This window comes from Pecten maximus, chromosome 18, assembly GCF_902652985.1.
Source record: "Pecten maximus chromosome 18, xPecMax1.1, whole genome shotgun sequence".
In the NCBI taxonomy this organism is placed as follows: Eukaryota; Metazoa; Mollusca; class Bivalvia; order Pectinida; family Pectinidae; genus Pecten; species Pecten maximus.
The window spans coordinates 17273277-17300052 of NC_047032.1; the positions used below are offsets into that span (position 1 = coordinate 17273277).

Below are 26776 nucleotides of genomic sequence, written 5' to 3' on the forward strand. Positions count from 1 at the left end.
ACTATTTTTTTATTTTGAAATCAATAAAAGGACACTAAATAGGTAATAATAAGACATTGTTTTGTGTTTCGTAGAAAGTGTATCAATATATGATATGCAGCAATAGAGAAAAAATAAACTATTAAAATTTTGGGGTGTAACCATTATTGCAATATCTCAAAATTTTCATTAACAACCTATCATTTCCTTTTTAAATTTACATAACTTAGGGTAAGTTATATCATGCGACAAAGTTTAAGAAAAAGTTAAATTATCTATATATATATATTTATATATATTATATTTTAATCTCCATGTTCAAGTTTTGAAAAAGAAATATCCATTCTGAATAAGGTTTAACTGAGAGAATATAATTTTTTTTTTTTTTTTTTACAATTGCTGAACATTCTTGCTTATATTCTTGAAATCGATAAAAAAAATAATGAGACTAAATCAAACTCTGTTTTTTCTTTTACATATATATATTAATGACATTGCAGTTAAACATGTATTTTTCATGGGATACAGTTTTGAAAATGGTGCTGCATCACATGTCATTTTCAAAAAAGCTCTAGTGCAAAAACAAGCACAGCGACGTACTAGTTTCTTTCCAGAATTGAATCCGGCATTGACTCATCTTTCAAAATAACTATGGTAGAACAAAAGTTAAATTTTCGAAAATTTTGGCCTCAGGCTTTCATACATCCTTAAAATGAAATTTGAATGATTTTCTAAAACAATATATATTTTTGCATATGCTGTTCTGTGGCCGCAACATTTTGTTGACAACATTTATGCGATAATCCGAAAACTGCCATCTGAAATCAAGTAATTTCTAAGTGAGATGTGCTATTTAAACCTGGTTCACCCACCAGAAAAGGGGTCTGCTTGTTATTTTCCCCAGCGTTATATGAAAGTGAAACGTAATATCTTGATTAATTAGATATATTACAACCTATCTGGTAGAAGTAGACCGTGTATCGTATGTTTTGGCTAAAACCATGTGACCTGTTCTTTTTCAATAATTTTGTTGCAGGTTGGTAGGTTCGTGTATCTTTCGTATTACCAACTATGTAACATCCATGGATGCTTCTTTTACCCGGGGCAATTTCACGTACATTTTACCGATGCAAGATTTCCCTAACACACCGTATGAGATGGGGGATTCTTCTTTCACAACAGTTACATGACGTCACTTGTTGCATGACGTAACGTCGACAATTAAATCAAGTCACATGAATATTCGATTAAATCAAGTCACATGGATATTCGTTTGCTTAAGTGGAATGTCATAATTAGATAGATAAAATGACAAACAGGGTTAGATGATAATCTATTTACCTCGTTGAGGAAGCTCAACTCTCGTTGTTATTGAGTTATTGAGATATCCCTATCGAAGCCCAATGATCTGTGGAGGATTTAATAAATCTAGTTTTTATGCATGTTTTTATTTATGTATTAATTTATCCGGTTTATATTTAGAAATGTATTCATACCGCTTGTGATTTGAAATGGACAAGAACTGTATGACATGGAATACGTCAAGCTGTCGCCCTCTGTATCAGATCCAGTCACTTGGAAAACATTTGTGCCGGAACTGCTTGACGTGGCAATCGAAATTGAATCTATAATTGTAAACCAATAAGCAAACCAAAACATTCATATACACAGATTACAAAAATAAAAGTGAAATAAAACTTTTATTTTCTAAGTAACAGAGACCGTCTTAAATACCAAATGTTAATGATGTCATTCAGATTGAAAGAATAAGACTGAAAGTTCCTGTAGGTCTTTTTTTTAACACCGCGTCATTTGGTCACAATTAAACACATGATATTAAAAAACCTTGAAAGATGGTTGAAGCGTGAAAAAAAATTACAAGGCAATTTTACAACAAAACATGGTATTATACATATGCTCATTCGTGATATCTTGGAACGTTCTCTGAGTGGAACATGTAATCATGTGCAATACTTACCTGGTAGATTAGTAAACGTCGGAGGAGTGTTCGGAAGTACGAATACGTAAAATGTTCCGATGACGTCATCCTTACTATCCGTACAGTTGATTGTAAGGACATATCGCTTAGTGGTAACATAGTTGAACGAATGGCCCACCAGAGAATATATACCGTACGCTCAATACAAAATGATAAAAACCAATTAAACTAAATTCAAAATAAACAATATCATTAGGAAATTCCATAGTGCTAGCTTGAATTCGAAAGCATTTATCCTGTTGAAACCTGAACATAAGGACATAAAATTATTTCAATGAATATAATGTAGTTTTGTTAAAATTAAATGAAATGATTACATAGCAGAATAAACACTACATACAGGTCCGTATCTTTTGCATCTATATCAAAGTGAAATATGGTTATTTAAACTATACCTACATTGTATCTACTCACACTAAAATATATTGATTTATACCTATGGATATTATTACAATATGCTTTTAATATAACCAAGAAAGGAATATAATGTTGTTTCGTATAGGTAACAAACTGTTCTTATAACATTGACAGGCTTGTAACAAAATGGGTTGATAATTAGTTCAAGGGAAATAATAGCATATTTAATACAAATTTAAACAGGACTAAAACAGTAAGTATCGGGGGAGCGGTCCAAATCCAACTCGGATAAACAACCGTTGATTGGCAGTGCTGTGTGTAGAGTTTGATAGTAGAGGGGAAGTCGGGTTCAGTGGAGTGAAAATGTAAGAGAGGGACTGCTGGTGCTAGATTACATATTACAGATAGGGAAGGGCGGGTACTCACTTCAGATCAAGCAGATGTAACAGTAAACATAATTAGAAGCAATGCCTACAATGTAGTCAGATCAGGGGTGGAGATGATTATGTATTAAATGGGGTGACGGAATGAAAGTTTGATAACTTAAGTATACAGGATTTTGCAAAATTTAGGAAGAACAATGGGAGAACTTTGAAGGATAGAGAGACAGCTCTCATGGACGGGGAAGGGAGAACACGTAGGGTTAGAGGAAAGAGGACAATAAGCAGACGGCGAGAGTGGAAGGAGTGGAGGTAGCAGATATACAACCATTGAGTACTTATTAACTGTCTACAAATGTAAACCTAACAATAAACTGTCACCATATATACAAAAATAGTGTTGTGTCACCGGCTTCTGATGTTGTAAGACATTGTTGCTCAAAGTGAACACTAAACTTATTATATACTAGGAGACTTTGACGTTCAGAGAGCCGTAAACATGACCCTGATAGTTTAAGGTATTGAGGCTCCACTAGGATAACGTACTTGATCCTGATGATGTTTGACTTTAACGCTAATGAACAAACGCTTACATATTCCTGATGATGTGTGTTGACGCCATTTTAAAAACACATACGTTATATCCTGATATTTTAAGGCGTTGATTTTCACTTGTTAACAGCTACATGTACATGATCCTGATTTTGACTTTGACGTTCTCTTTAAAAAGCTTATATTATCATGATGATGTAATGATTAGACGCGCGCGTGCAAACACTTACATGATCCTGATATGACTTTGACGGTGAAGTCTGTAGAAGAAGGGTCAGACGCCCCTAGTAAACACGTGACAGTATCAGATGGTGATGCATCACTTGTCACAATCGTGTGAAGAAGATTCTCAGTTGACGTCGTTTCGGTCACATACCCGTAGGTAGGCAGGCTTGTAGTAAATGGTTTCTGAAAACATATTCACAACAGGAACATATTTATATAGATTTAACTATTTTCTAACTGTAAATTCTTGTCATTGTAAACAATGTTCATATAATGCAATGTATGCGATCAGATCCGTCCTTAAAGAGCTGTCCGATAAAATGTGAATATTTGCACTACACAGTACACTTTTAAGGAGTGTGGACGGCTGATCCTTGTGGGTCTAGAACCAGGTCAAAAGCGCATTAATGGGTGAATCATATATTGACGTATCAATTACATAGATGTAAATATAGATGCAAATGTATTAGCAAATTTTTGTTTAGTCAAATGATTTTGGTACACTCGTCACACAGAGGTTATAAGAAAAAATAAATATAAGCTCCACGGAATATTTAAATATCTAACCTCTGTCAACTGTTGTTAATATTAAACTCGGGAATTCCATTTATGGGAAAAGAACTGAAGAGTACGGTTGTGCATGCTTTCATAATGTCTTTGAGGTGAATGCAATAGATATGTACAAAGCTAAAATGTCCATAAGATGAAACAAATATTATCAGAACGGTTTGAAAGTTTCCTTCATCATCGAGAATACTTCTTTATCTTGATATATTTATCTTTTTCTGGTGTAATATATGAGTGCTGCAGTTATATTTGTCTTCAAATAATCAATTTAATTTCCAATTGTTTTACATGATATACATACCGCATTTTCAATAGTTATGTTAAGTTGAGAAGTGCCACTGTACCCGTCGTTATCCACAACTTGAAACTCTAGAACGTAAATTCCGGATGTCGGATTTGAGAGAACTTTTACATCAACTAAAATAAAGAATGAAAAAAATCATACATCATTGCCGGTGTTAAGACAATATTTCTCGATCAGAAAAAAAAAGAAGAAAAAAAACAGAAAGAAAAATAAGCATACCTGATGTAACTACATTCGGAACGTATGTGATTCTGATTCTATCGTTTTTATCTAAAGTGGATGCATCATTATTTGCATCCTGAAGAAACTGTATTGTTTTTAGTCTCTATTGATTTGTATGTAACTTAAGGCCTTATAAGCGGTTACCTTTAGGGGACTGTGAATATTTCGCATGCTTTTCATTTCTCGTTCCTTTTTCTCTCTCTCTAAAAACCAGCGCATGCGCCTAAATCCAGCCATACATAAAAACACGGAAATATTTGATGTAGCCACAATTTCACATATTTGTTTTGGTTATAATTTAACAAGTGATAAAAACTAGATAAAAAAAAACTGCTTTATTATCGATAAGAACCACAGCCTTGTTACATGAGCCATGTATGTTATTGTAAAATGATGTGGAAGGATTTTCTCTAAATATAATTACTTCTATTTGGAACGTTGAATCTTTCCCAAAAATGAAGGTTTCTGCACATCATGTAAAAGAGTTTCCAATAACTCACTAGAAAATATGATATCCGTCCTTCTACCATAACAATGCTGATTCACAAGTTCTAATTTTCAAATCCTTATACAATCCAAATTCCTTCTTTGTGAACACCACATTACCTTATCAAGGAGACATCAATGAGCTATTGAGTTATTTTCTCTTAAGAAACATTTGATGTTGTTTCTCTTTTAAAGGGCATTTTAGAAATATTTCAATCATTTCTTGTCTATCTTACTTCCTTACTTACGTGTCACTGGATCTAATTCGAAGTACGAAGATGAAGATGTCATAGTTGTAGTCATCGTGCCGCCGTCGGGGTCCGTCACTGTGAGGCGTACTACAGTTGTCCCTACAGATGTGGTGTCCGGCAGGGTGGATATTGTAGGGGAACCACTGAATGTTGGCGTAACAGCACTCAGACTAAGCACCGTGACCGATAATGTAGCAGCTGCCGTATTTGAGCAGTCATCAGTTGTCTGAAAAGTCAAGCTGTAACTTCCCGCCGGAACGGTGGAAGACACCATTATTTCCACTAGAATGTAGAATATATTTTAACCAGTAAGTAAATATTCTTTAACATTTGCTTCAAATTTATATTTTCGCTTACATTTTCATAGATAAACAGCTAGCCAGCCAGCTGACCTGATACAGCAGAAAGAGTCAACAAACAAACCGGCCGAGGTTACACTAACTGCCATGACAACTAAGAGTTCATATATAGGGGTTGCTATGCTTTCATAATGATAGAAAACAAAACTTGTATATTATCATTGGTTTTCAAAAGCAATTCAATTCAAATGTGGTTGTGTCTATACCCGCGAGTAATTCTTCAAAACGACTGAAATGTCATAATCTGCAATGTTTACCGAAAGAAACATTATTCAAAAATTCAGGAGGGAAACTGCTTATGATAGCGTCCCCCCTCACTAATGTTCATACGATGGTATTTGTCAGAACAGATATTTTTTCTGCGTCGCGTACTTTCTCATTAACAAATATTTCAGAAAGAATCCGGTTTTGAATCATTTCATGCATTTCACTATTGGAAAAAATATTATGTCAAAGTAAAACTTTCAGAGTCTTTCCATCAAAGCAATAAATGAGTTGAATTGATTCGAAAAAGTCATCAACATAGCACAGTTATTTCACGTATCCAACTCATCAAAAGTCTCTAACTATTTACTATCACTCACGTGAAGACGTGTCAAACGAAAAGTAAGAGGATGATGACGTCATCACTGTGCTGAGCGTGCCGCCGTCTGTGTCGGACACTGTGAGTGTGAATACAGTGGTTCCGACGGCTGCCGACGTAGTTATGGAGGCAGTCGGAGTGGCGTCGGAGAAGGTCGGTGTGGCAGAGCCAGCACACGGATCTGTGACGGTCACTGTTAGCGTGGCTGTTGCCGTGTTGGAACAATCATCGGTCACCTCGAAATTCAGGTTGTACGTGGCAGCGGTTATTGGCGATGCTAAAACCTTCACCTCAACTGAAATAAAACCTTCAGTAACTAAAAAGTGTTATCAAAGACTTTTACATTAACCACCACGGTAACTTTGACATTATTGTATTCTCGAGTCTTTGTGTGATGCCATTTCTATCATGCATTTTAGTGATAATCAAATAGGAAATGCAGTGATGTATTAAGAAACGTATGATATTATATGAGAACGACTTACGTCTCTATTAGCAATATTAATTATAATGTAGGATTTTTCACAAACTTTGGTTGGTCATGATATTTTCACATGAATCCTCATAAAAAACTATCGCCATTTTAAGTGTCAGAATTCCTATAGTCGGCGACCTTGACATAGCCGAAAGAGTCAACAAACACATTGGTTAATATCACATTAACTGGCATGATAATTTTGAGTTGTATACCAAGGATGTACTCTTTTTTTTCATAATAATAAAAGGCACACCCTGCACATCAGCATTGGTTTTTAAAAGCAGTTCATAAGAAATTGTGTCTATTCCCAACGCCAATTATTCCAAATGATTGGAATTTCGTAATATGCAATGTTTACCGAAAAACTTTTCTTGCAAAATATTGATACTGTTTAGTAGAGAATCTGAATGGTGTTGCGTCCCCCCTCTCCCTCCCGAATTTCGAGGCTGACAAAACAGATTTTTGTTTGATGTAAGAAAGAATCCAGATTTCAATCATATCATTATTGGAAAATATCATAACAAAGTGAAATTTGTAGAGACTTTCGATGAAAACAATACACAGGTTTAATTCATTCGAAAAAAAACAACAACATCTACTATGCACAGTCTTTTGTTCGAAAGTCCAGGTATCCAACTCATCAAAAGTCTATAATTGTATACGACCACTCACGTGAAGACGTGTCAAACGAAAAGTAAGAGGAGGATGACGTCATCACTGTGCTGAGCGTGCCGCCGTCTGTGTCGGACACAGTGAGTGTGGATACTGTAGTTCCGACAGCTTCCGATGTAGATATGGAGGCAGTCGGAGCGGCGTCGGAGAAGGTCGGTGTGGCAGAGCCAGCACACGGATCTGTGACGGTCACTGTTAGCGTGGCTGTTGCCGTGTTGGAACAATCATCGGTCACCTCGAAATTCAGGTTGTACGTAGCAGCGGTTATGGGCGATGCTAAAACCTTCACCTCAACTGAAATAAAACATTCGGTAACTAAAAAGTGTGATCAAAGACTTTTACATTAACCACCACAGTAACTTTGACATTACTGTATTCTCGAGTCTGTCTTTGTGTGAATCCATTTAATGTAGGATTTTTTTTTACAAACTTTGGTTGGTCATGATATTTTCACATGAATCCTCATAAAAATCTATTGCAATTTTTAGTGTCAGAATCCCTATAGTCAGCGACCTTGACATTGGTTTTTTAAAAACAGTTCATAAGAAAGTGTGTCTATTCCCAAAGCCAATTATTCCAAATGATTGGAATTGCGTAATATGCAATGTTTGCCGAAAAACGTTTCCTGCAAAACATTGATATTGTTTAGTAGAGAATCTGAATGCTCTTGTGTCCCCCCTCCCCTCCTCAATTTACATACGAAAGAGGCTGACAAAACAGAGGTTTGTTTTCTGTAAAATTACTTTTTTATGAATTAAGTAAGAAATAATCCAGATTTAGATCATATCACTATTGGAAAATATCATGCCAAAGTGAAATTTGTAGAGACTTTCGATGAAAACAATGCCCAGGTTTAATTCATTCGAAGAAAAACCAACATCAACCAAGCACGGCTTTTTGTCCGAAAGTCCAGGTATCCGACTAATCAAAAGTCTACAATTGTATACAATCACTCACGTGAAGACGTGTCAAACGAAAAGTAAGAGGAGGATGACGTCATCACTGTGCTGAGCGTGCCGCCGTCTGTGTCGGACACAGTGAGTGTGGATACTGTAGTTCCGACAGCTTCCGATGTAGATATGGAGGCAGTCGGAGCGGCGTCGGAGAAGGTCGGTGTGGCGGAGCCAGCACACGGATCTGTGACGGTCACAGTTAGCGTGGCTGTTGCAGTGTTGGAACAATCATCAGTCACCTCGAAATTCAGGTTGTACGTGGCAGCGGTTATGGGCGATGCTAAAACCTTCACCTCAACTATAATAAAACCTTCAGTTAATATAAGGCGTCGTCAAAGTCTTTATATTAACCACCACGATAACTAGGACATTACTGTAATCTCGAGTCTGTCTTTGTGTGAAGCCATTTTTATCATGAAGTTTAGTGATCATCAAATAAGATGCAGTAATATTTCACGAAACGTATGATTTTTTTATGAGAATGACTTACGTCTCTATTTGCAATTATAATGTAAAATTTTTCACAAACTTTGATTGGTCATGAAATTTTCACATGAATCCTCATCAAAAACCTATCGCCGTTTTAAGTATTAGAATTCCTATAGTCGGCGACCTTGTCATAGCCGAAAACATCAATAAACACATTGGTAAACATTACATTAACTGGCATGACAAATTTGAGTTGTATATCAAGGATGTGCTCTTTTCTTTCATTATAATAAAAGACACACCGTGCACTTCATAATTTGTTTTTAAAAGCAGTTCATAAGAAATTGTGGTTATTCCCAAAGCCAATTATTCCAAAGGATTGGAATTTCGTAATATGCAATGTTTACCGAAAGACATTTTTTGCAAAATATTGATACTGTTTAGTAGATAATCTGAATGCTGTTTGGTCCCCCTCCCCTTCCCCAAATTGCATACGATAGAGGCTGGAAAACATTTGTTCCCTGTAAAGCTTACTTTTTTATGAATTAAGTAAGAAAGAATCCAGATTTAAATCATATCACTATTGGAAAATAGCATACCAAAGTAAAATTTGTAGAGACTTTCGATGAAAACAATACCCAGGATTGATTCATTCGAAAAAAAACCCAACATCAACCAAGCACAAAAATGTTTTGCCTGTAATTGCACGTATCGGACTCATCAAAAGTCTATAACTTTATAATATCACTCACGTGAAGACGTGTCAAACGAAAAGTAAGAGGATGATGACGTCATCACTGTGCTGAGCGTGCCGCCGTCTGTGTCGGACACTGTGAGTGTTGAAACTGTAGTCCCGACAGCTTCCGATGTAGATATGGAGGCAGTCGGAGCGGCGTCGGAGAAGGTCGGTGTGGCAGAGCCAGCACACGGATCTGTGACGGTCACAGTTAGCGTGGCTGTTGCCGTGTTGGAACAATCATCGGTCACCTCGAAATTCAGGTTGTACGTGGCAGCGGTTATTGGCGATGCTAAAACCTTCACCTCAACTGAAATAAAACCTTCAGTTAATTTTTATATTAGCCTCTCCCGATTATTTTGACATTACTCTATTTTCGATTCTGTGAGTGTGTGATGCCTTTCCATCCTTGATTATTTTAAGGGTCATCTAAAAGGAAATGAAGCGATATATTACAACCCGTATGGTACTGGCATTGAAGTGACTTCGAACTTGATTTGTTATTATAAGGTAATACTTTACAAAAACTTAAATTGGTCAAAACATTTTCATAAGAAACATCATCGAATTACTATAGCCATTTTCTTTAGAAAAATAAAGAAAACACATCACAACGCTTTTTCCAACACAGGTTAATTGTCAGAAAAACAAATGTCGGCGACATTTACTCGGCCGAAAGAGTCAGCAAACAAACTAGCCGACGTTACATTAATTGCAATGACAACTAAGAGTTGTGTTTAGGGGTTGTGTATAGGGGGTGCATAGGGTTGCTATGCTTTCAATATGATTAACGACCGGACATGCACATGATCATTAGTTTTTAAAAGTCTATTCCCGAGGCCAATTTTTCGAAATATTTACATTTTCACTTCGCTCCGCCTAAATGAAACTAGTAAACTCAGATCACTTACTTCCCGTTGGATATTTTGGGTCGCGTGCTTCTGTTCTGAGAGACGAATCACTTTCTTGCCGGCGTGTGAATACATTCTCGTTGGCTTTCGCGATCTATTGTTGTACTACCTTTAGACTTCAATACACTTTCATTTTGTGAATAGTGTAACATTGTTATATATGTATATGAACATAAATGGAAGAGACGCTTTGTGTTTATAAATATGCAATAGACAAAAGGATATGACAGAACACTGACACTCCCGATAGCACCGAGCTCATGACCTACGTAGCGCAGTAGGAGTGGCTGTATCCCGAATACGATACTGGATATGATTTAAGTGGTCACAGAAAATGGACCTCAATTTTAACACTGTTAACAACATAAAACAGACTCGATTCAGCAATACGCTATTATCGAGCGCAGGGATACACTACTATCGTAAGAGGTTCCTTTGACTCATAATGTAAACACATGGAGGACACACAAAATCGGGCTATCGAATACCGCCAATTTTCAAATAAATGTTTCTCTAGTTACTTTCATCAAAATTTGCATAAAAAAATGCCAGTGCGACAATGAAATCCAATATTTCAAGAACATGATATAAATCCTCAGCCGATCTGCGAGTTAAATCCACATTGCTACTTTTTTCTCTGAACTCTGAACATCCCGGCTATTAGACTGTATCTTATAGACGGTCACAGGGCTCGGTTTTAGATTTTGAGTATCATATGGCATCTACAATTGTATTAATAATCGCAAGACTAAAAATCAAACATTCCTTTACGTTGCCGAACCTTACAAAATCAAATTTGACGAGGTTTTAGTGTGTATGTAAACACTGAATTTTTAGTGTTGTGATATTTCACTTTTGCCACATTAAACTTGTGCTCAATTTTCTTAAACAAGTCTCTGTGTTTCCAGTGACCAAATCACACACATATTATACTATCAACACTGCGCTTAACATTCGTATTTATATGAGTATGGCTTTTTATTATTTTATTAAGTTTTTATTATAAAATATCATCAATAGTTGTTTTAAATGAGTTTTGTTTTGTGTTGCCTTGGCAACGGGAGTAGCTGACTGACTGCGCTGATCCACTACTGTGCACACATGTACGATAAGTATAACAATGTAGCAAAGTGGCGCATTTACATCCTACCGTTGCGACCGAATTTTGCAATCTGATGGGGGGATTTATATTTTGATAAACGTTCACTTCATTTGCACGAGGTTCATCGCTTCATCATTTTATGCAAGCAGCAAATTTGACAATAAATCCATCAATGATTAAAAATTTATAATATGCAATGTGGTTTTTAAAATGTTTATACGAATGGGGTTGATTGAACAGATATGTTTCTGTGTCGCTTACTATATTATGAATTAATATATAGGAATTAATCAAGATTTGAATAATTTAATGCACTTTGCAAAATATCGTGTCACAGTAAAAATGTTATAGACGTTCGATTAAACCAATACATGGGTTATATTCATTCGAAAAAGTCATCAACCAGGCGCAGAGATTTTTGCGTTCATAATTCCACGTATCCAACTCATCAAAAGTCTATAATTGTATACGATCACTCACGTGAAGACGTGTCAAACGAAAAGTAAGAGGAAGATGACGTCATCACTGTGCTGAGCGTGCCGCCGTCTGTGTCGGACACTGTGAGTGTGGATACTGTAGTTCCGACAGCTTCCGATGTAGATATGGAGGCAGTCGGAGAGGCGTCGGAGAAGGTCGGTGTGGCAGAGCCAGCACACGGATCAGCGACAGTCACTGTTAGCGTGGCTGTCGCTGTGTTTGCGCATCTGTCGGTGACTTTGAATTCCAAACTGTAGGTATTGGCCGGCGGTGTAGTCAGTACGCTGACTTCAACTAAAACACACAAAAAAAAAAAAATAAAAATAAAAAAAAATACTGATGTTAACGAAATCGTATTATTACACAAACGTGATCAGAACAAGTGTAAGGCTTAATGTGAAGATTATTAACGATTACATGATTAATGTGTTGATATTCCGAAAACAAATCTTTCATATTTACAGTCTAGCAATATAGTTTCTTAAGTTACCGATTAGAGATAACAGACAAACACACAAACATACAATGAAAACGTTAAACGGGGTTTTTCAAATTATGTGTTTAATGTGACGAAAATAGATCGTTTTTTCTCCACGTAAAGATTTTATCACACAGATAAATTAAAAAAAATCACTAATTAGATATTCACGAATTGTTGATATAATTTACGACCATATAATAAGTTAACATGAGTCGCCTGTTCATTTAATCCCACATACATTGTACTATTGTCCTGCAAAAAGAGTGCAAGAATAGGCTCTGCTGTCCGCACCAGTTTATTGACAATATATTTAATTGAATCTTCATCTCTTTCGACAACTGATTTGCGCCCTTTGCCTATGTGACGATAAGTACTGAAGGATATACCCGGGAAACGAAGTTAAATCCTTCTCGTGTCAATGCAGTTAAATACCACTTATTGTTTTGTCTCGTTTTGTTACATAATACGTGTTGGCATTGATGTCATATTCTAGAAAGCTACACCTCATAACTTTAAAACTAAAATGCGCTTGTAAATTGACAAACTATAACACATACGATCTTCGAGTGCAGTGTTTATTTAACATAATGCGTTCAGCGAGAAATGAGCTAAAAGAAATCAAGCCCTAACATGTACGTCTACAACACAGATTATACTCTTACGTATGGAATCGTCGAAACTGAAGTAGGGCGAACTCGTTGTCATCTCGGTTGACAGGATATCGCCATCAACATCTGATACTGTGACGGTAAACACACTAGTTCCGGCCGTAACACTGTCAGAAACACTGACTGAACCATCCAAATTGGAAAATGTTGGTAAATTGGTTGGTACTGTGAAAGACGTGAAAGACATTGTATACTTTGTTAGAATGCAATAAAACGTAGAAGGCGTTGTTTTGGCAGTTTTGTTTTACTTTTTAGCAACCTGCAGATGATTTTGTTCATATGCAAGTTCACAATTCAGTTTGTTTGATATTATCGTATAAGTTACAAAGTGTCTCTGCCCCGGAAATAAATATAAATGTCTTCCTTTTGTTTAACTTTTTTGTTAACATTTTTATTCCTTACGTATATTATACTTCTTATATACTTAAAAAATAAAGAAAGGTCATCAAGGTTTGAAATGGTGGTAACTATGTCAGGTTTTAATAAAATAAAGTAAATGAGGTCAACTGTTGAAGTAGGATATCTGCTTGAGGGCGCTTAAATGCCGACTAAAATCCTAGATTTTGTGTAATGTACAAGACATGTGATGGTCATGTCTCTACGAAGGAACGTTAGTATGAACACTATTGGCTAGGTCTACAGCATTACAACTCAGACAAATCTGGTTCGACTTCCATCGGATATGCCCCCCAAGATCACCATACGACCCCACCCAAATCAGTGACACTGGGCTACACAGAAGTCTGCGAAGAGTTCATTCCGACGTCGCCATACTTGCTGACTCCGATCAAAAATCAAAATCTCGACTCATTGGTGAAATAAGCATAACGTCCCTCCGCCATAAGCGCCATAGTCGGTGTCGCCGAGCCCAACCGACGCGACCAGTGCAATGACGTCACCTTAAAACGGGACATATGTCAGGCCTCCTCGCAAACATTCGATGACGTCGCAGCCTGTTACGGATGGTCTGGCTGCTTACCCGTCGATCAAATGAATTCCTTGTTGCTACGGTTGCAGGGCAAAAGTGATTTCAAAGATCCCAAAGCCATACGAGACGGTCTTCACGAGGGGTGGTTATTCGTGATCGGCCGCTCATTGGACCCCCGGGTGTTTTATTGGTAGCGTTTGAACCTTGCTATGTATTACATACCGTCTTTTTGTTACAGCAAAACCGCCTTGCAATCTTGTGTTGCCTTAATCCGACTTGGATCATGCCATTAGCCCCCACCCCCTCTTTTTTCTTTCGGGAGACGCGGCATCGCATCAATCTCAATACAATTCTAAACCAAATGATTTTTCAAGAGATAAAGGTTTTGAGATCGTGCATAAAGCGTTTAATAAAATTTCAACTGGAAAAAAGGCCAGTGAAAAAAATTAGTTTTTTTTCTAAAACACAATGATTTAATTCCACGCATGACTGATTTCAATAAAAATGTTGGCAACTAATCCAAATATTAGTACAAAACACAATACTAAATAAAAAAATATCTGGATGACCCATCAACATTTGATGTATGGCAAAGTAACTTGATAACCTTTCTTTATTTGTTAAACAAACAACAGACAAAGTCTATGAAAGCCCCTTTACACTCTCCTCTTGATTTGGATAAAGATATTATGTATTTTGTTTTTGTTTTTTGTTTTGTTTTGTTTTGTTTTTGATAATTGTTTTTAGGAAAGAGGCATCAATACAAATGTATACATATTGCCACAGGAAATATAAAATCTACTCCCTGCCTGGATCGAGGCGGGCATTAAACGCATAATTTCTTGTTCCAGCTACACTCTCTGAGCCCCAAGCATATGTTGTCGCTCCACCAACGCTCGTAGTCCTCTTGAAGTCGTTGGTATTTCCATTCCCATTACCGTAAGGGATAACGGCATTACTGGGTTGGTATCTGTAGCAAAATATATCAAATAAATTATGATACATTGGAAACTCTCGAGGTCAGTACGGGGTCATTAAAAACTTAATAATGTTTACTTCGTGATAAGAAGCTGGGGCTTTGAGTAATCAATAATCGAGATAAGTCCGACTACATAGGCACGTGACTCAAAACGAATATAATTAAAGCTTTGTTTTTTAGTTCAATAGAAACATATGCATCGTGCTGGCAATAATTCTTTTCCTCGCAGTTCACTTCATTTGCACGAGGTTCACTTCCCTTCATCAGTCCATGCAAGCAACAAAATTGACAATCAATCCTTAAATATTGCTACATGTATGGTATACAATTTCCCAAATAGATGTACGTGTTTAAAAAACATGTTTCACCACATATGTATATATGTTAAGTATAAGATATCTCAAAGAAATATGTACAGTACATTGCTTTCAGATATGTGTATATACAATATATGTAAGATATAATATTTCCAAAACAATGTATATTCACATGATTTCTGCTATATGTATATATATAAAATATAAGATGTCCAAAATAAATATTACCAGCATATATGTAAAGTATCTGATATCATGTTGAGGAATAAATACATAAATAAATACTTCATTTCATAATTTTATATGACTACGATGATAAACAGAATTGTTTTTATTGTTTAAACATTCACAGCCTAGCGGCCCTTTAGTTTAGCCCACCGAAGAAATAATCTACTTCCCTTATGTGTTTGCATGGATTTGTTTTTGATATTAGTTAAAAGTAAACAATTTGACATCATGAAAATTTTGAATACTCAAAAATACTACACCAGTCTGCGTTTAATGGCATTTGGCCTAAGTGCGCAAAGCGTGTATGCAAAATTATGTCAAAAGCATGTTGTGTATGTACTCTGATATAATTGGCAGTGTAAATTACATTATAAACTTTATTTAACTTTAATTTCATTGTAGCTCACACGGCCGAGATATTTGCTAAAAAATGTATAGTAGTCTTCATATATTATGCAATATTTATTATGTTGGTTGGAAAACTATTTCAGATATACAGCATAACCTGTACACTATCATACCATCTACTCAGTATTCACTAAGTGTACTGGACATACTTGTGTATGAACTTGTCCTGTTGTTTTAAAATGTTTAAAACGTTTTTAGCCATGTCGATTATTGCTAATTAAATGTGTATAGAATATTCCCAAATAAGGTTATGAAAAGAAGACGAAATGGCCCGGACAATGAATTAGTAGAAGTACAAAAGGGGAGACTCAGTAGAACAAAAGAGTGTATTTTACCCCCTGATAACAAAGACTTTTATCTATCTTGCTTGTTTCCCTTATATTTTCTGAAAATAATGATTGAATTCAATAGTTTGAACGTTTTTTGTCTTTATGTAAATATCAAACTGATTACAACTCTTAGCAAGCATGCTGGGTATTGCTAAAGCAATACATGTCTCCTATCGGTCCCCGCCAACAAAAGTAACAGCGACCTTGACCTTGACCCAAAAACCCTATACTGAAGATACATATACTAACTTTTATCAACATACCTTATAGTATGGCTGAGAAAAAATGCGGAAAACTGAGAGGACGGACAAACAGACGGACGGACGAACAGATGAACGGGGAGGAAACCAATAGTCCCCCGGTTTCACCGGTAGGGGGCTTTCAAATTCTAAAATGTTTTCCCTTGCAGCGCTATTATTATTGTTTATGTATCTTTCTTATTTAAATCTTGGTCAGAACGAAGTGAAAATCTCCGCATATGAATATATAATCATTTCCAAACTTACCGATTATACTGTAAAAGTGAATATATTCGTGCGTTGAAATTTTCGTTTAGTGAGCTTCAAAACTTCTTCGCGGTTTGAATATTTTCGCACTGTAAGAAATGTTGAAAATATATATTCACGATGCGTTGCCAAAGGGCATGTATATTGGAGTACGAGTTATCTCCCTTACATCTAGGATTTATTCACGTGTTAATATGATTGCGTGTGGTTATTTTCGCGGAGATTTTTGATTGCCAAATAAGAGAAAATGTCCACTTTTATAGTATGTTAATCAAGATTAAAGAAGGCCGGATTATCTCCGATTTGGCATTTAAATTCCCCTTTCTTTAAGCACTTGGCAATAATATCTTATCCTTGGTTGTTATACTTACATAGCAAGGTAATCATTCTGTATAACGTAGATCGTTCCGGATGATATCGGAGTGTTGCCATTTCCATCATTCGACGCTGAAATAAAATGGAGTAAAATGTCAAGCTCGAGTAAATGTTTATATACATATCGCAATTGCAACACGCTTATTATATCTGTTTTTGGATGATTGATAATGTATTGACCACTTAATTAAGTATCTATTTAATGACCATTGCATTGGAAATATTCTTAAGGAAAGTCATTAACATGAAAATGGCCATAAGTCACACTTGTCTCTTCTTTTTATAAAAAGAAAATATGAAATAAGTGAATGCTATTATGAAATAGCCATAATAACCTTACTGTATGGTCAAATGTGAAACAAAAATTGTGAGGAGTTTCTTAATACTACATAGTTTTTCATCAGCCGCGCAAATCAGAAATTGATTGTGACATCATCGAATTGAAGCCATGAATTGTGAATTGCGCAACACAATGGCTGTCTCTGCTGGATTATGCTATATATGATGTTATATGTTGAGTTATGTGATCAAAAGTATTTCAAATATGCTCTCATTTCATACAATATTCTATGAATTGAGTCTTAGTAGGATTTTAATATCGAGACGATTTCCATAAAATATCATATTACATGAAAACTCATTTATCTTTTATATGTATAAAACGGAAACGGATACTCCGATTATGTTTAACGCACAACTTATATATGCTTTGGAACAATCATGAAAAAATCTGAGGAGGCAACCATTCAAAAACCTACATCATCATTTGGTTACGTCATACATCTCATTAACTATTTAGGCATCTCTTCAATTCCATATACATGTACATACTAGATATTGCTGATGAGTAAATGTAAGTATATTAATGTTTTACCTGTGAAAGTGACCAAATTTTCTCCGACAAGTTCATAAGTACTTCCGGTGTCTCGCCACGCCTGGAAGTAGACATCCCCGGTGGTTTTTGCATAATGACCCCATTGGATGATCTCTCCACATGTACACTGGACTTGGAAGCCCGATCCGGAATGAAGCACGCTGAGACCTGCAACCATTATTGTTGTTTATCCAATTAGGTAAGTCACTCATGCATGTTTGTGTAAAATACTGCATGTAAGCAAAAACCAAGATTATATTTTTCAAGTGTCCGTTTGTTTGATTGGTAAGAACGAACGACCCCCTATGACTTTCCCGCGTCGTTTTTAACACTTAAAGCCACATGCTCACGAAGAAAATATATCAATGTTTACCTTTTGAGCCTTTTACAGTTTTCGGACTTGATACATACCTAACAGATTATCGTGATTCAGAAACTGAAAGAAAATGTGTATTTATGAATGTATACGGGGAATTCCCAAAAATAATAACTGTGGCTGCCGGACCAAGTTTCTCTGAAAATAAATCCCAAAATGCAACGGCGGGTTTTACAGTCCATACAAAATGGCGGAACTTCCCAAGCGTGGAATTGCGAAAACGCAGACAGATTCTGCCAAAAAAAAGACACAAAAATTTTGTGGAATCGGCGAAACCCGAGTATTTCCTTAGGAAAGGAAATGATTCGTTGGAACTTAACGAGAGAAGAAAAAGGAATAGACTCGAATTCCGATTTTTCCGGACGTCTATTGGATTGCTGGCTAGCTTTTGAACATTGTCAACTTCACCGATGTAAGATTTTATCGATGTTTTGTTGCATGCATATTGCTACATTTTAAAATTAAGTATTTGAATGTGAACTATGTTTGTTTATTTTGTTTAGTTAGTTTAAACAATATTTTATTCATTAATCAAAATAATCAATACATATACAAATATTTTTATGGGATTGGAAAACAAGCTTAGAGCTTATATTAATTCCTTTCCCATTTACATACAAAGGCAAATATAAACCTTCGAACTGGAACACCTTACATCAATATGAAATGAAATAATGATATTTATTGGTTACAATTAAAACCAATAGACATATATACGTACATGTGTTGACTAGAGTTAATAGTATAAATAAACAACAGTGACGCCTGTAAATAAAATTACCTTATATAGTTACGTATAAATGTATGTCATTATAAATTCGATAGATGACATAATGGGTTCAAAAATATCAGCTAAAACGTTTACTTAGCTTAATATGATTTTGTACTGTCAAGAATATTTGATCATTTTTCTGTATTGAATAAGTATCATTTCGCCATAGCAAAGTTTTTTCAGTTAATATTATATCTAACTGAAATAAAGTTTTTTTTGTTCAGTTACCGGGGTGTTACGCGAATATTCTGGTAATATGTTTAAATGAAAGCATTATTAGGCAAAGTTCACGTATGCTCGATATGTAAACAACGGCCATTCGTGTACATTGTAGTTTATGTGCAGTGCACGTTGTTACAGCCTCGCTCTCACTCCGTGACAAATCTCGCTATAAATATAAATGCGGCGAGTTATTTTTATACACTGATGTCTCAAGGACTCACCCGGTCAAGCGTCCAGGCCAGTGGTCATTTTAATGTTGGGAGAGCGTGAACGAGTATCTTGGATTGCCGTTAATACACGTGTGCAACTAGAATTTTAGGTTGTTCGGGAGTATGTGGCTTTAAAGATCTATTCGATTTACACAGGTACATAGTACGAAACCTGATCTCATAATCACATTATTATTGGGAATTAAATATACCACAATTCCGTTATTCTGTGTTATATAATCCGATACAGAGGAGAATTACTTGTTTCTTTGATTACTGCCTTAAACGTTTATTTACGTTAAACATATATTTACCTGTAGACGAATCCAGATTTTGCTTGTCACTTTGGGGGTTACTGTTTCCGACAAGTTCATTGCTGGTACATGCTGCACCTAGTACATAAAATAATACATGTACATTTTTATATACCGGTATGCGTATCAAAGTCTAACCTTCTACATGTATAATATTTCATGTGATGGCAAGGGCACAACCAGGACATCACTGACTGATCTCAAGCGTCGAACCACGAACCTCGGGTCCTCATTTCAGGTTGCATGCCGAACGCTTTAAGCCACTGAATTATCGCGGCCACCTAAACGCCGCCGACTCTGTAAAAGGATGAACTAGCGACCTCTCGCTAAGTAAACTGACAACTACATTTACATACCTGCATATATTATACTGTAATTAAAGTTATTTCTCTTGAGTCTGACCTAGAATAAAGATAATGTTCTCTCAACTTCCACATATCTCTTAAGCGTCATAGGAGATACGTTTCTTATAAATACTGGATACACATTGCTAACGAATACAATCTATTTTGACTTATCATATTTTGTTACAATGGTAGACAGCTGTTTTAGCCAATCTGATTACTAGTAAACGTAGCCATGTAACAGCTGATTTTAATCAGATTACTTTTTTAATCGCAGCTGGATGTATCCAGCGACCAATTGAGCTCCATCACTATTTTCAATCTTTTCAAATGATATTTTCGAAGACTTCAATTGAATTATAGGTCTCTATATTTTCCTGAGTCGCCAACTTGTCAAACAATTACCCAACAATCTCACAATTTATGTAAGACATGGCTTGTCAATTCTAACCCTTAAACATTGCAACAGCTGATTCATCTCTATTTGTTTATGTACAGCATTACTCTTAAAGAAGACACGCGCTACAATTGCTCGGTATTTCTATCTCGGCTAGCTTGACTAGCCATACATAATACAATTTACATTAATAGTAAATCATGTAAAATCTCTCCTTCGGAATTCTAGAATATTGACAGAACGTTTGTCTGTTAGCTTGCTAGGTTTTTTGCCCCGTGAACAGACTGTAGTAGTTGGTGACTACCCTATTGACAGACCGTCTCTTCAAACCATACATTGTACTTTAATACGAGCTTCGTTAAAACATGGTGATACTGTATTTCGATCGATGATACGATCGATCGATCGATCGAGAGACGCGGGCGGGCGGGCGGGCGGGTGGGCGGACGGACGGACGGACGGACGGACAGACAGACAGACAGACCAGGAATCATAATTTATAACACCAGGAATCATGATTTATAACAGCAGGAATCATAATTTATAACAGCAGGAATCATAATTTATAACAGCAGGAATCATGATTTATAACAGCAGGAATCATGATTTATAACAGCAGGAATCATGATTTATAACACCAGGAATCATGATTTATAACAGCAGGAATAATAATTTATTACATCAGGAATCATGATTTATAACACCAGGAATCATGATTTATAATATAAGGAATCATGATTTATGATATCAGGAATCATAATTTATAATATCAGGAATCATAATTTATAACACCAGGAATCATAATTTATAATAGGAATAATAATTTGATGTACATAGCTCGGGAGTCAAGGCAATGTCGACAGTTCCTCACAGAATGTATTCGCTTGGTTCAGTATTTTGTCATGCACACTTTTTACCATCTTAGTGTCCATAATATTATAGTGAAGTCAAAAAGACCTGGCGCTATAATAACAATCTCGGACAATTTATACCCCAGTCAACAAACGAACTGTCACGCCTGTGACATCTTTAAATAGTTGTGATATCAGAAACTCTAGGTAAAAACTATTTTAACCGCGTGATTGATATAGAAGAGTGGCTCGACTTATTTAAGCATTGAATGGCTTTCAGTTGGCATTCATAGTCAATATGAATGCCAACTGGACAGAGGCAAATTCCATGAAGCGCGCTAGCGCTTCATGTTGAATTTGCCTCTGTCCAGTTTGCATTCATATTGACTATGAATGCCAACTGAAAGCCGTTCAATTCTTATATTTACCATCTGCGATTTTTTTTATTTGTCATGCGATTTTTGTTTGAAATATTCAAATTCAAATTTCCCGCGCTTACCAGTAGCAGAGATCACTTCCTTTTGGCAGTTCATAGGCTGGTGAACTCGCAACTGAATTGGTAGGGTTATATAGTGGCAGTGCCATACAATGGTAAATATAGATATGTGGTCATTTCAGGCAGTTTTCCTCACAAAGTGTTGATCGTACAGCGCGTTTTCCCTCCAAATATGTGATTCTGATCATACAACAGACAGGTAGTCTAAACAATTATCACTAGACTGAGGGTTTATTCACATAAATTATCAAAGGCATGTTTGGCTTGCGTCACGAACCTATTAATTTTTCAATGCATGTTTCATTTCCTCCGGTTTCCAGTAACCTTCCAAACTGACATTTAACATATCTGCGAAAATACACATTGGGTAAAAAGGCCCATGTGATTGAGAAAACATACCAAATACACACTGAATACGTTGTTTACTCACTACCATTATATAAAGGAAATCTGACACGATTGGGTCTCTTTATCTTGATTTCAAAATATCGCATGAGTAGAGATATCTAATCGTAAAAACTTGGTACAACTGTATGTCCTTGAGTGGGGTATTCATTTGGGTAGAAGCATGATTCAGTCATTTCGTCACTAACGTTTAGATACATATTTTATACCCAATATAAACAAGCAGTTCGTTAGTACGTACGTACGGGGTGTTCTCCGTTTGCCCACATTTGTAAAGTTCAAAGAAAAGTGTTGATATAGGAGAACGAACGAAAACCAATTATAGTCTGTTCCATATTAATTTTACCTGTGTTTTACCTGTAGTCATTTACCTGTGCTACATGTAGAAAGTGGGGAGACATATATGTATACACACGAACCTCTTACCTGTGAAAATGTGGGGAAACAATTCTCTTAAAATCCTTAATAGATATAATCATTATTATTAAAACATACTTTTCAGAAAACACTAATATAACATGAAAAAATAAGAAACATGTAGATAATACAGTTCAGTAAGCAACATATGTCACTAAGTTATCACTAATTACATACATGTACATTTCAGTCAGCATGCATCATTGGAAAAAAAACACACACTAATATTACATGTACATGTAGTTGAATCGGGCCCTACAGTATATGGCATTATCAAAAACGGCATTACAGTTCATACACTGGTTTTTATCTTTACTCCAAGTGAAGAAGGTGTGATGCTGCGTCGGCGATGTCCATCAGGTTATGTGGTTCTGCAGGCTTCCCTTGAGTTGGTCGAGGCGGTGGTCGATGTTCCAGTATCTCTTGGTGTGTGGTCTGGTTGGCCCTCCTGCGTCCTTCTGTATCCTGCTGATCTCGTTGCTGGCCTGGATCTCATGGAATGTTGGAATGGGAGTGGCCAAGTTCTTCTTCAGTTCCTTTGCCAGGCTTCCAGGTCGTTGGTGGTGCGACGTCCCTCTGTCTAAGTAGTGGTTCCAAGTCCGTCTGTCTCCCTCTATCCATTGTGACACGACGTAGTTTGTAAAGGGTAGGGTGTTCACGGGTAGGTCAGCATCCTCTAGTTCTTCCAAGGCGTTAAACCACATCTTCAACACTCTCCATTAGCACCAAGGGTAATACAGCGGCCAGGCGTACCGATCTGTTGATAGAGTTGTCGGTCCTGTAAATCTTCTATACAAACCTGTCTGTTGAGCCTTTCTCCATATACTGTACATTGTGTGAAGTGGAAAAAAACATCCCTTATGACTGCGACCCCGGGGAAAACCTGACGACTGGCGTTGTGGGCAGCTGTCTCATAATCTATAAAAACGGTGGAGGGCATCATCAGCTTAGATCATCATAATGCATTTTTTCCAAGTAGTAAAAGTTATAATCTTTACATTAATAGGCAGTTTACTCTCAAGATAAAACCCAAGTTTGTTCGAGTCTTAAGTCATGAAAATTCTTAATTCTACCCGAATTATCACTATTTACCGCAAAGACATATACGATATTTGACTACAATACGCCTTTTCCCTGTACATTTCGGCGTTAATTTCATTACATGTAGGCACAAATACTCATATAATCATCGTGTGGACATAAATTTCATCAATAGAAATTGTGCATGATTCTGATGTCCGAACGAAGGAATATCCCTTAAAAATCTTTGATTTAATCGATTTCTTAAAATCCAATTAATATAGTAAAAAAGAAAAACACATGTGCATCTTATAGGTCTAAGTTACCATCATGATAAACTCAGGTAACAGGTGAACAACACAGGTAAACAAGACATATCTTTAAAACAGATAAACGACATACATTAATGTAGTTTAAATGCTGGTGGTTATAATGTAAAACTGCTGGTGAAATGAATTAACGAATTAATACGTTTCAGCACGGATAAAAAAATTATATCAGTTTGAATCATTTTTGGTGATAATAAGACTGCATTTGAATCAGGAATATAATTGTATTAATGTGTCACTTGAAAAGATACATCCACTTATTCAGCTTGCATGCAGTCTTAACATTGTTTCGTTTTTAACTTTATATCTGCATTTTGCATTTACCGCTACATTGACCAATCACCTACTTCATCTTGACCAGTAACGCCACCTGTCGCGTCATATCCGGGGTCAAAGGAATATTATACGACTCTGCCGAACTAGAGAAACATAAACACCCCAAAGCAAAGACCAGAATGCGTGGTTAGAAAGGAAGCCATTTAAGGCTATATGTTATATATAAATATAAATATCAGTGCGCGTCTCTAATCCTTAAATGTTTCAGTTGAAACAGATTTCCACTCCTTTGTAATTTTCACAGATAAACTCTTCGTGACATGAGTATTCATGTTAAATTCAACACTTGCCTGTATAATGGTGTTCTATTTGAAATACTCAAACATAAATCAACTTGAGTTGAAACAAACTGAAATACTTCCTTATGACCGCATTGTTACACTTTTCAGTCTTGCAGTTCTCTTGAGATACGGTTTTGGTTTGGTTTGTTTTTGTTTAACGTACTATTAACAGCCAGGGTCATTTAAGGACGTGCCAGGTTTTGGAGGTGGAGGAAAGCTGGAGTACCCGGAGATAAACCACCGGCCTACGGTCAGTACCTGGCAACTGCCCCACGTAGGTTTCGAACTCGCAACCCAGAGGTGGAGGGCTGGTGTTAAAGTGTTCATTAACACATAGAGAGTCAGGAATACTGACACCGTGTATGTTATACTGAGATGATGTGATAATGCAGCTTTACGGAACTAATAATATACACTTCCTATCCAAGGGTTCTAACGAATAACGTAATATCATATTTCCGCCTAAAAGAAGACATATGTTCGCCTGAACAGTTACATTTGTATAAGCTTATGGACGACATGCTTGAACTTTAAAGTTTCTTTTTTTTAAATAAGTATCGTACGTACTATTTAATTAGTATTTATCACGCTTAATGTCTTAATGGGGAACTGTTCTGAAAAAAGTAACCCCTGCGGTCGGGCCGTTAGACCCCCTTACCATTTCACAATCGTTTTGGGAATCCAACCCAAATCGACATTTTGCGTCATTATCTGCACATAATGATACCGACAAGTCAATTTATAAATGCTTGAAACTTAACGATATTTTTGAAATATAAGACTATCCAGTGAAATTGACAAAAAATGTAAACATAAACCCTGAAATATGTTCTCGACACATCCGATTTGATAGTACTGTATTTTAAATATCCATGCTCATTTAGCATATGTAACAAATATGTATAGAGAACGAATGTAACGTTAACCGGCAGTAATCATTTTAACGCGTTCAACAAATACATACAATGGTTTAAAATGTGTTTAGATTTATACTAAGTCGAAGGTCGTGGATACATGCTGGGAAATAATATAGTCCTGCTTGAAACAAGCATTTTCATTGGCTTAAAAAAATATTTAATCTGCACATACTCAAGTAATGTGAAAATTGACGTCGCCGACAAACGCCGACTGGGTTGTAATTTCTAACACTGAAACAGGAGTGTACTCTTATCATAAACCGCCAGGTCGGTTGTTCAGAGAGTGCACGCCGTTTTTTTTTTTTTGTGATATATAAGGATTGAATGGACTTTATTTTTCATTTTCATTGCGGCTCTGAAAAGCAGTAGCTATCTACATATCTTCCGAGGTTTGCTATGTACATACCTACTGCTATTCATGGCTACAATAAAATCAAAATTCAATTTATATATCTACATAAGAGTGATTTAAGAATAAAAGCATAAAGAACAGAGTCATCTTAAATCATTTAACTTTTGATAACTATCAATGAAAATTTGCAAAATTAATGGAACAGCCGGTGATCCCGCCAATGCACCATGCCATCATTTACCGTGTCCTTCCGCAGTTTTCAGTCGTTTTTATTTCTTTTTTTTTCATAAAAAAAAAAAATAAACATCAGATAATATCAAATTGATTAATATGTGTTAAATTAGATTTTTCATGTTGATAAATGGCAAGGAAAACACAATCTACGGAAAAGAAATGAGGACTATTTTTCTGGCGTATTGCTATTTAATTTATGCTCTGTGTGGAAAATCAGCACGTGAAACGATTATTTAAGGCTGTATTTATAGTTTTTTCATGGTCAAAATTTTGTTGTTTTTTTACTTTGAATAATAAGAAACCAGAATGTAAATATATTTCAACAACATAAGAGATATATAAGTGCACATATAATTGAACGTTTATCTATTGTGACGTCATTGTTACTT

At 36.0% G+C, this 26776-nt stretch overlaps 1 protein-coding gene across 1 annotated transcript in view; it reads right to left on the reverse strand.

The window, feature by feature from the left end:
* Positions 1 to 26776, reverse strand: part of LOC117316274 (cadherin-23-like) — a 45916-nt gene that overhangs the window by 11613 nt on the left and 7527 nt on the right. Inside the window, exons 2-16 of the mRNA XM_033870811.1 lie at positions 20009 to 20086; positions 18116 to 18283; positions 17238 to 17313; positions 14901 to 15069; positions 13166 to 13412; positions 12026 to 12316; positions 9549 to 9842; positions 8372 to 8665; positions 7415 to 7708; positions 6266 to 6559; positions 5320 to 5604; positions 4361 to 4476; positions 3498 to 3675; positions 1958 to 2116; positions 1476 to 1604 (exon numbers count right to left, since the gene is read on the reverse strand). Coding sequence (XP_033726702.1) covers positions 1476 to 1604; positions 1958 to 2116; positions 3498 to 3675; positions 4361 to 4476; positions 5320 to 5604; positions 6266 to 6559; positions 7415 to 7708; positions 8372 to 8665; positions 9549 to 9842; positions 12026 to 12316; positions 13166 to 13412; positions 14901 to 15069; positions 17238 to 17313; positions 18116 to 18283; positions 20009 to 20086 — 3072 coding nt within the window. The remainder of the gene's footprint in view (positions 1 to 1475; positions 1605 to 1957; positions 2117 to 3497; positions 3676 to 4360; positions 4477 to 5319; positions 5605 to 6265; positions 6560 to 7414; positions 7709 to 8371; positions 8666 to 9548; positions 9843 to 12025; positions 12317 to 13165; positions 13413 to 14900; positions 15070 to 17237; positions 17314 to 18115; positions 18284 to 20008; positions 20087 to 26776) is intronic.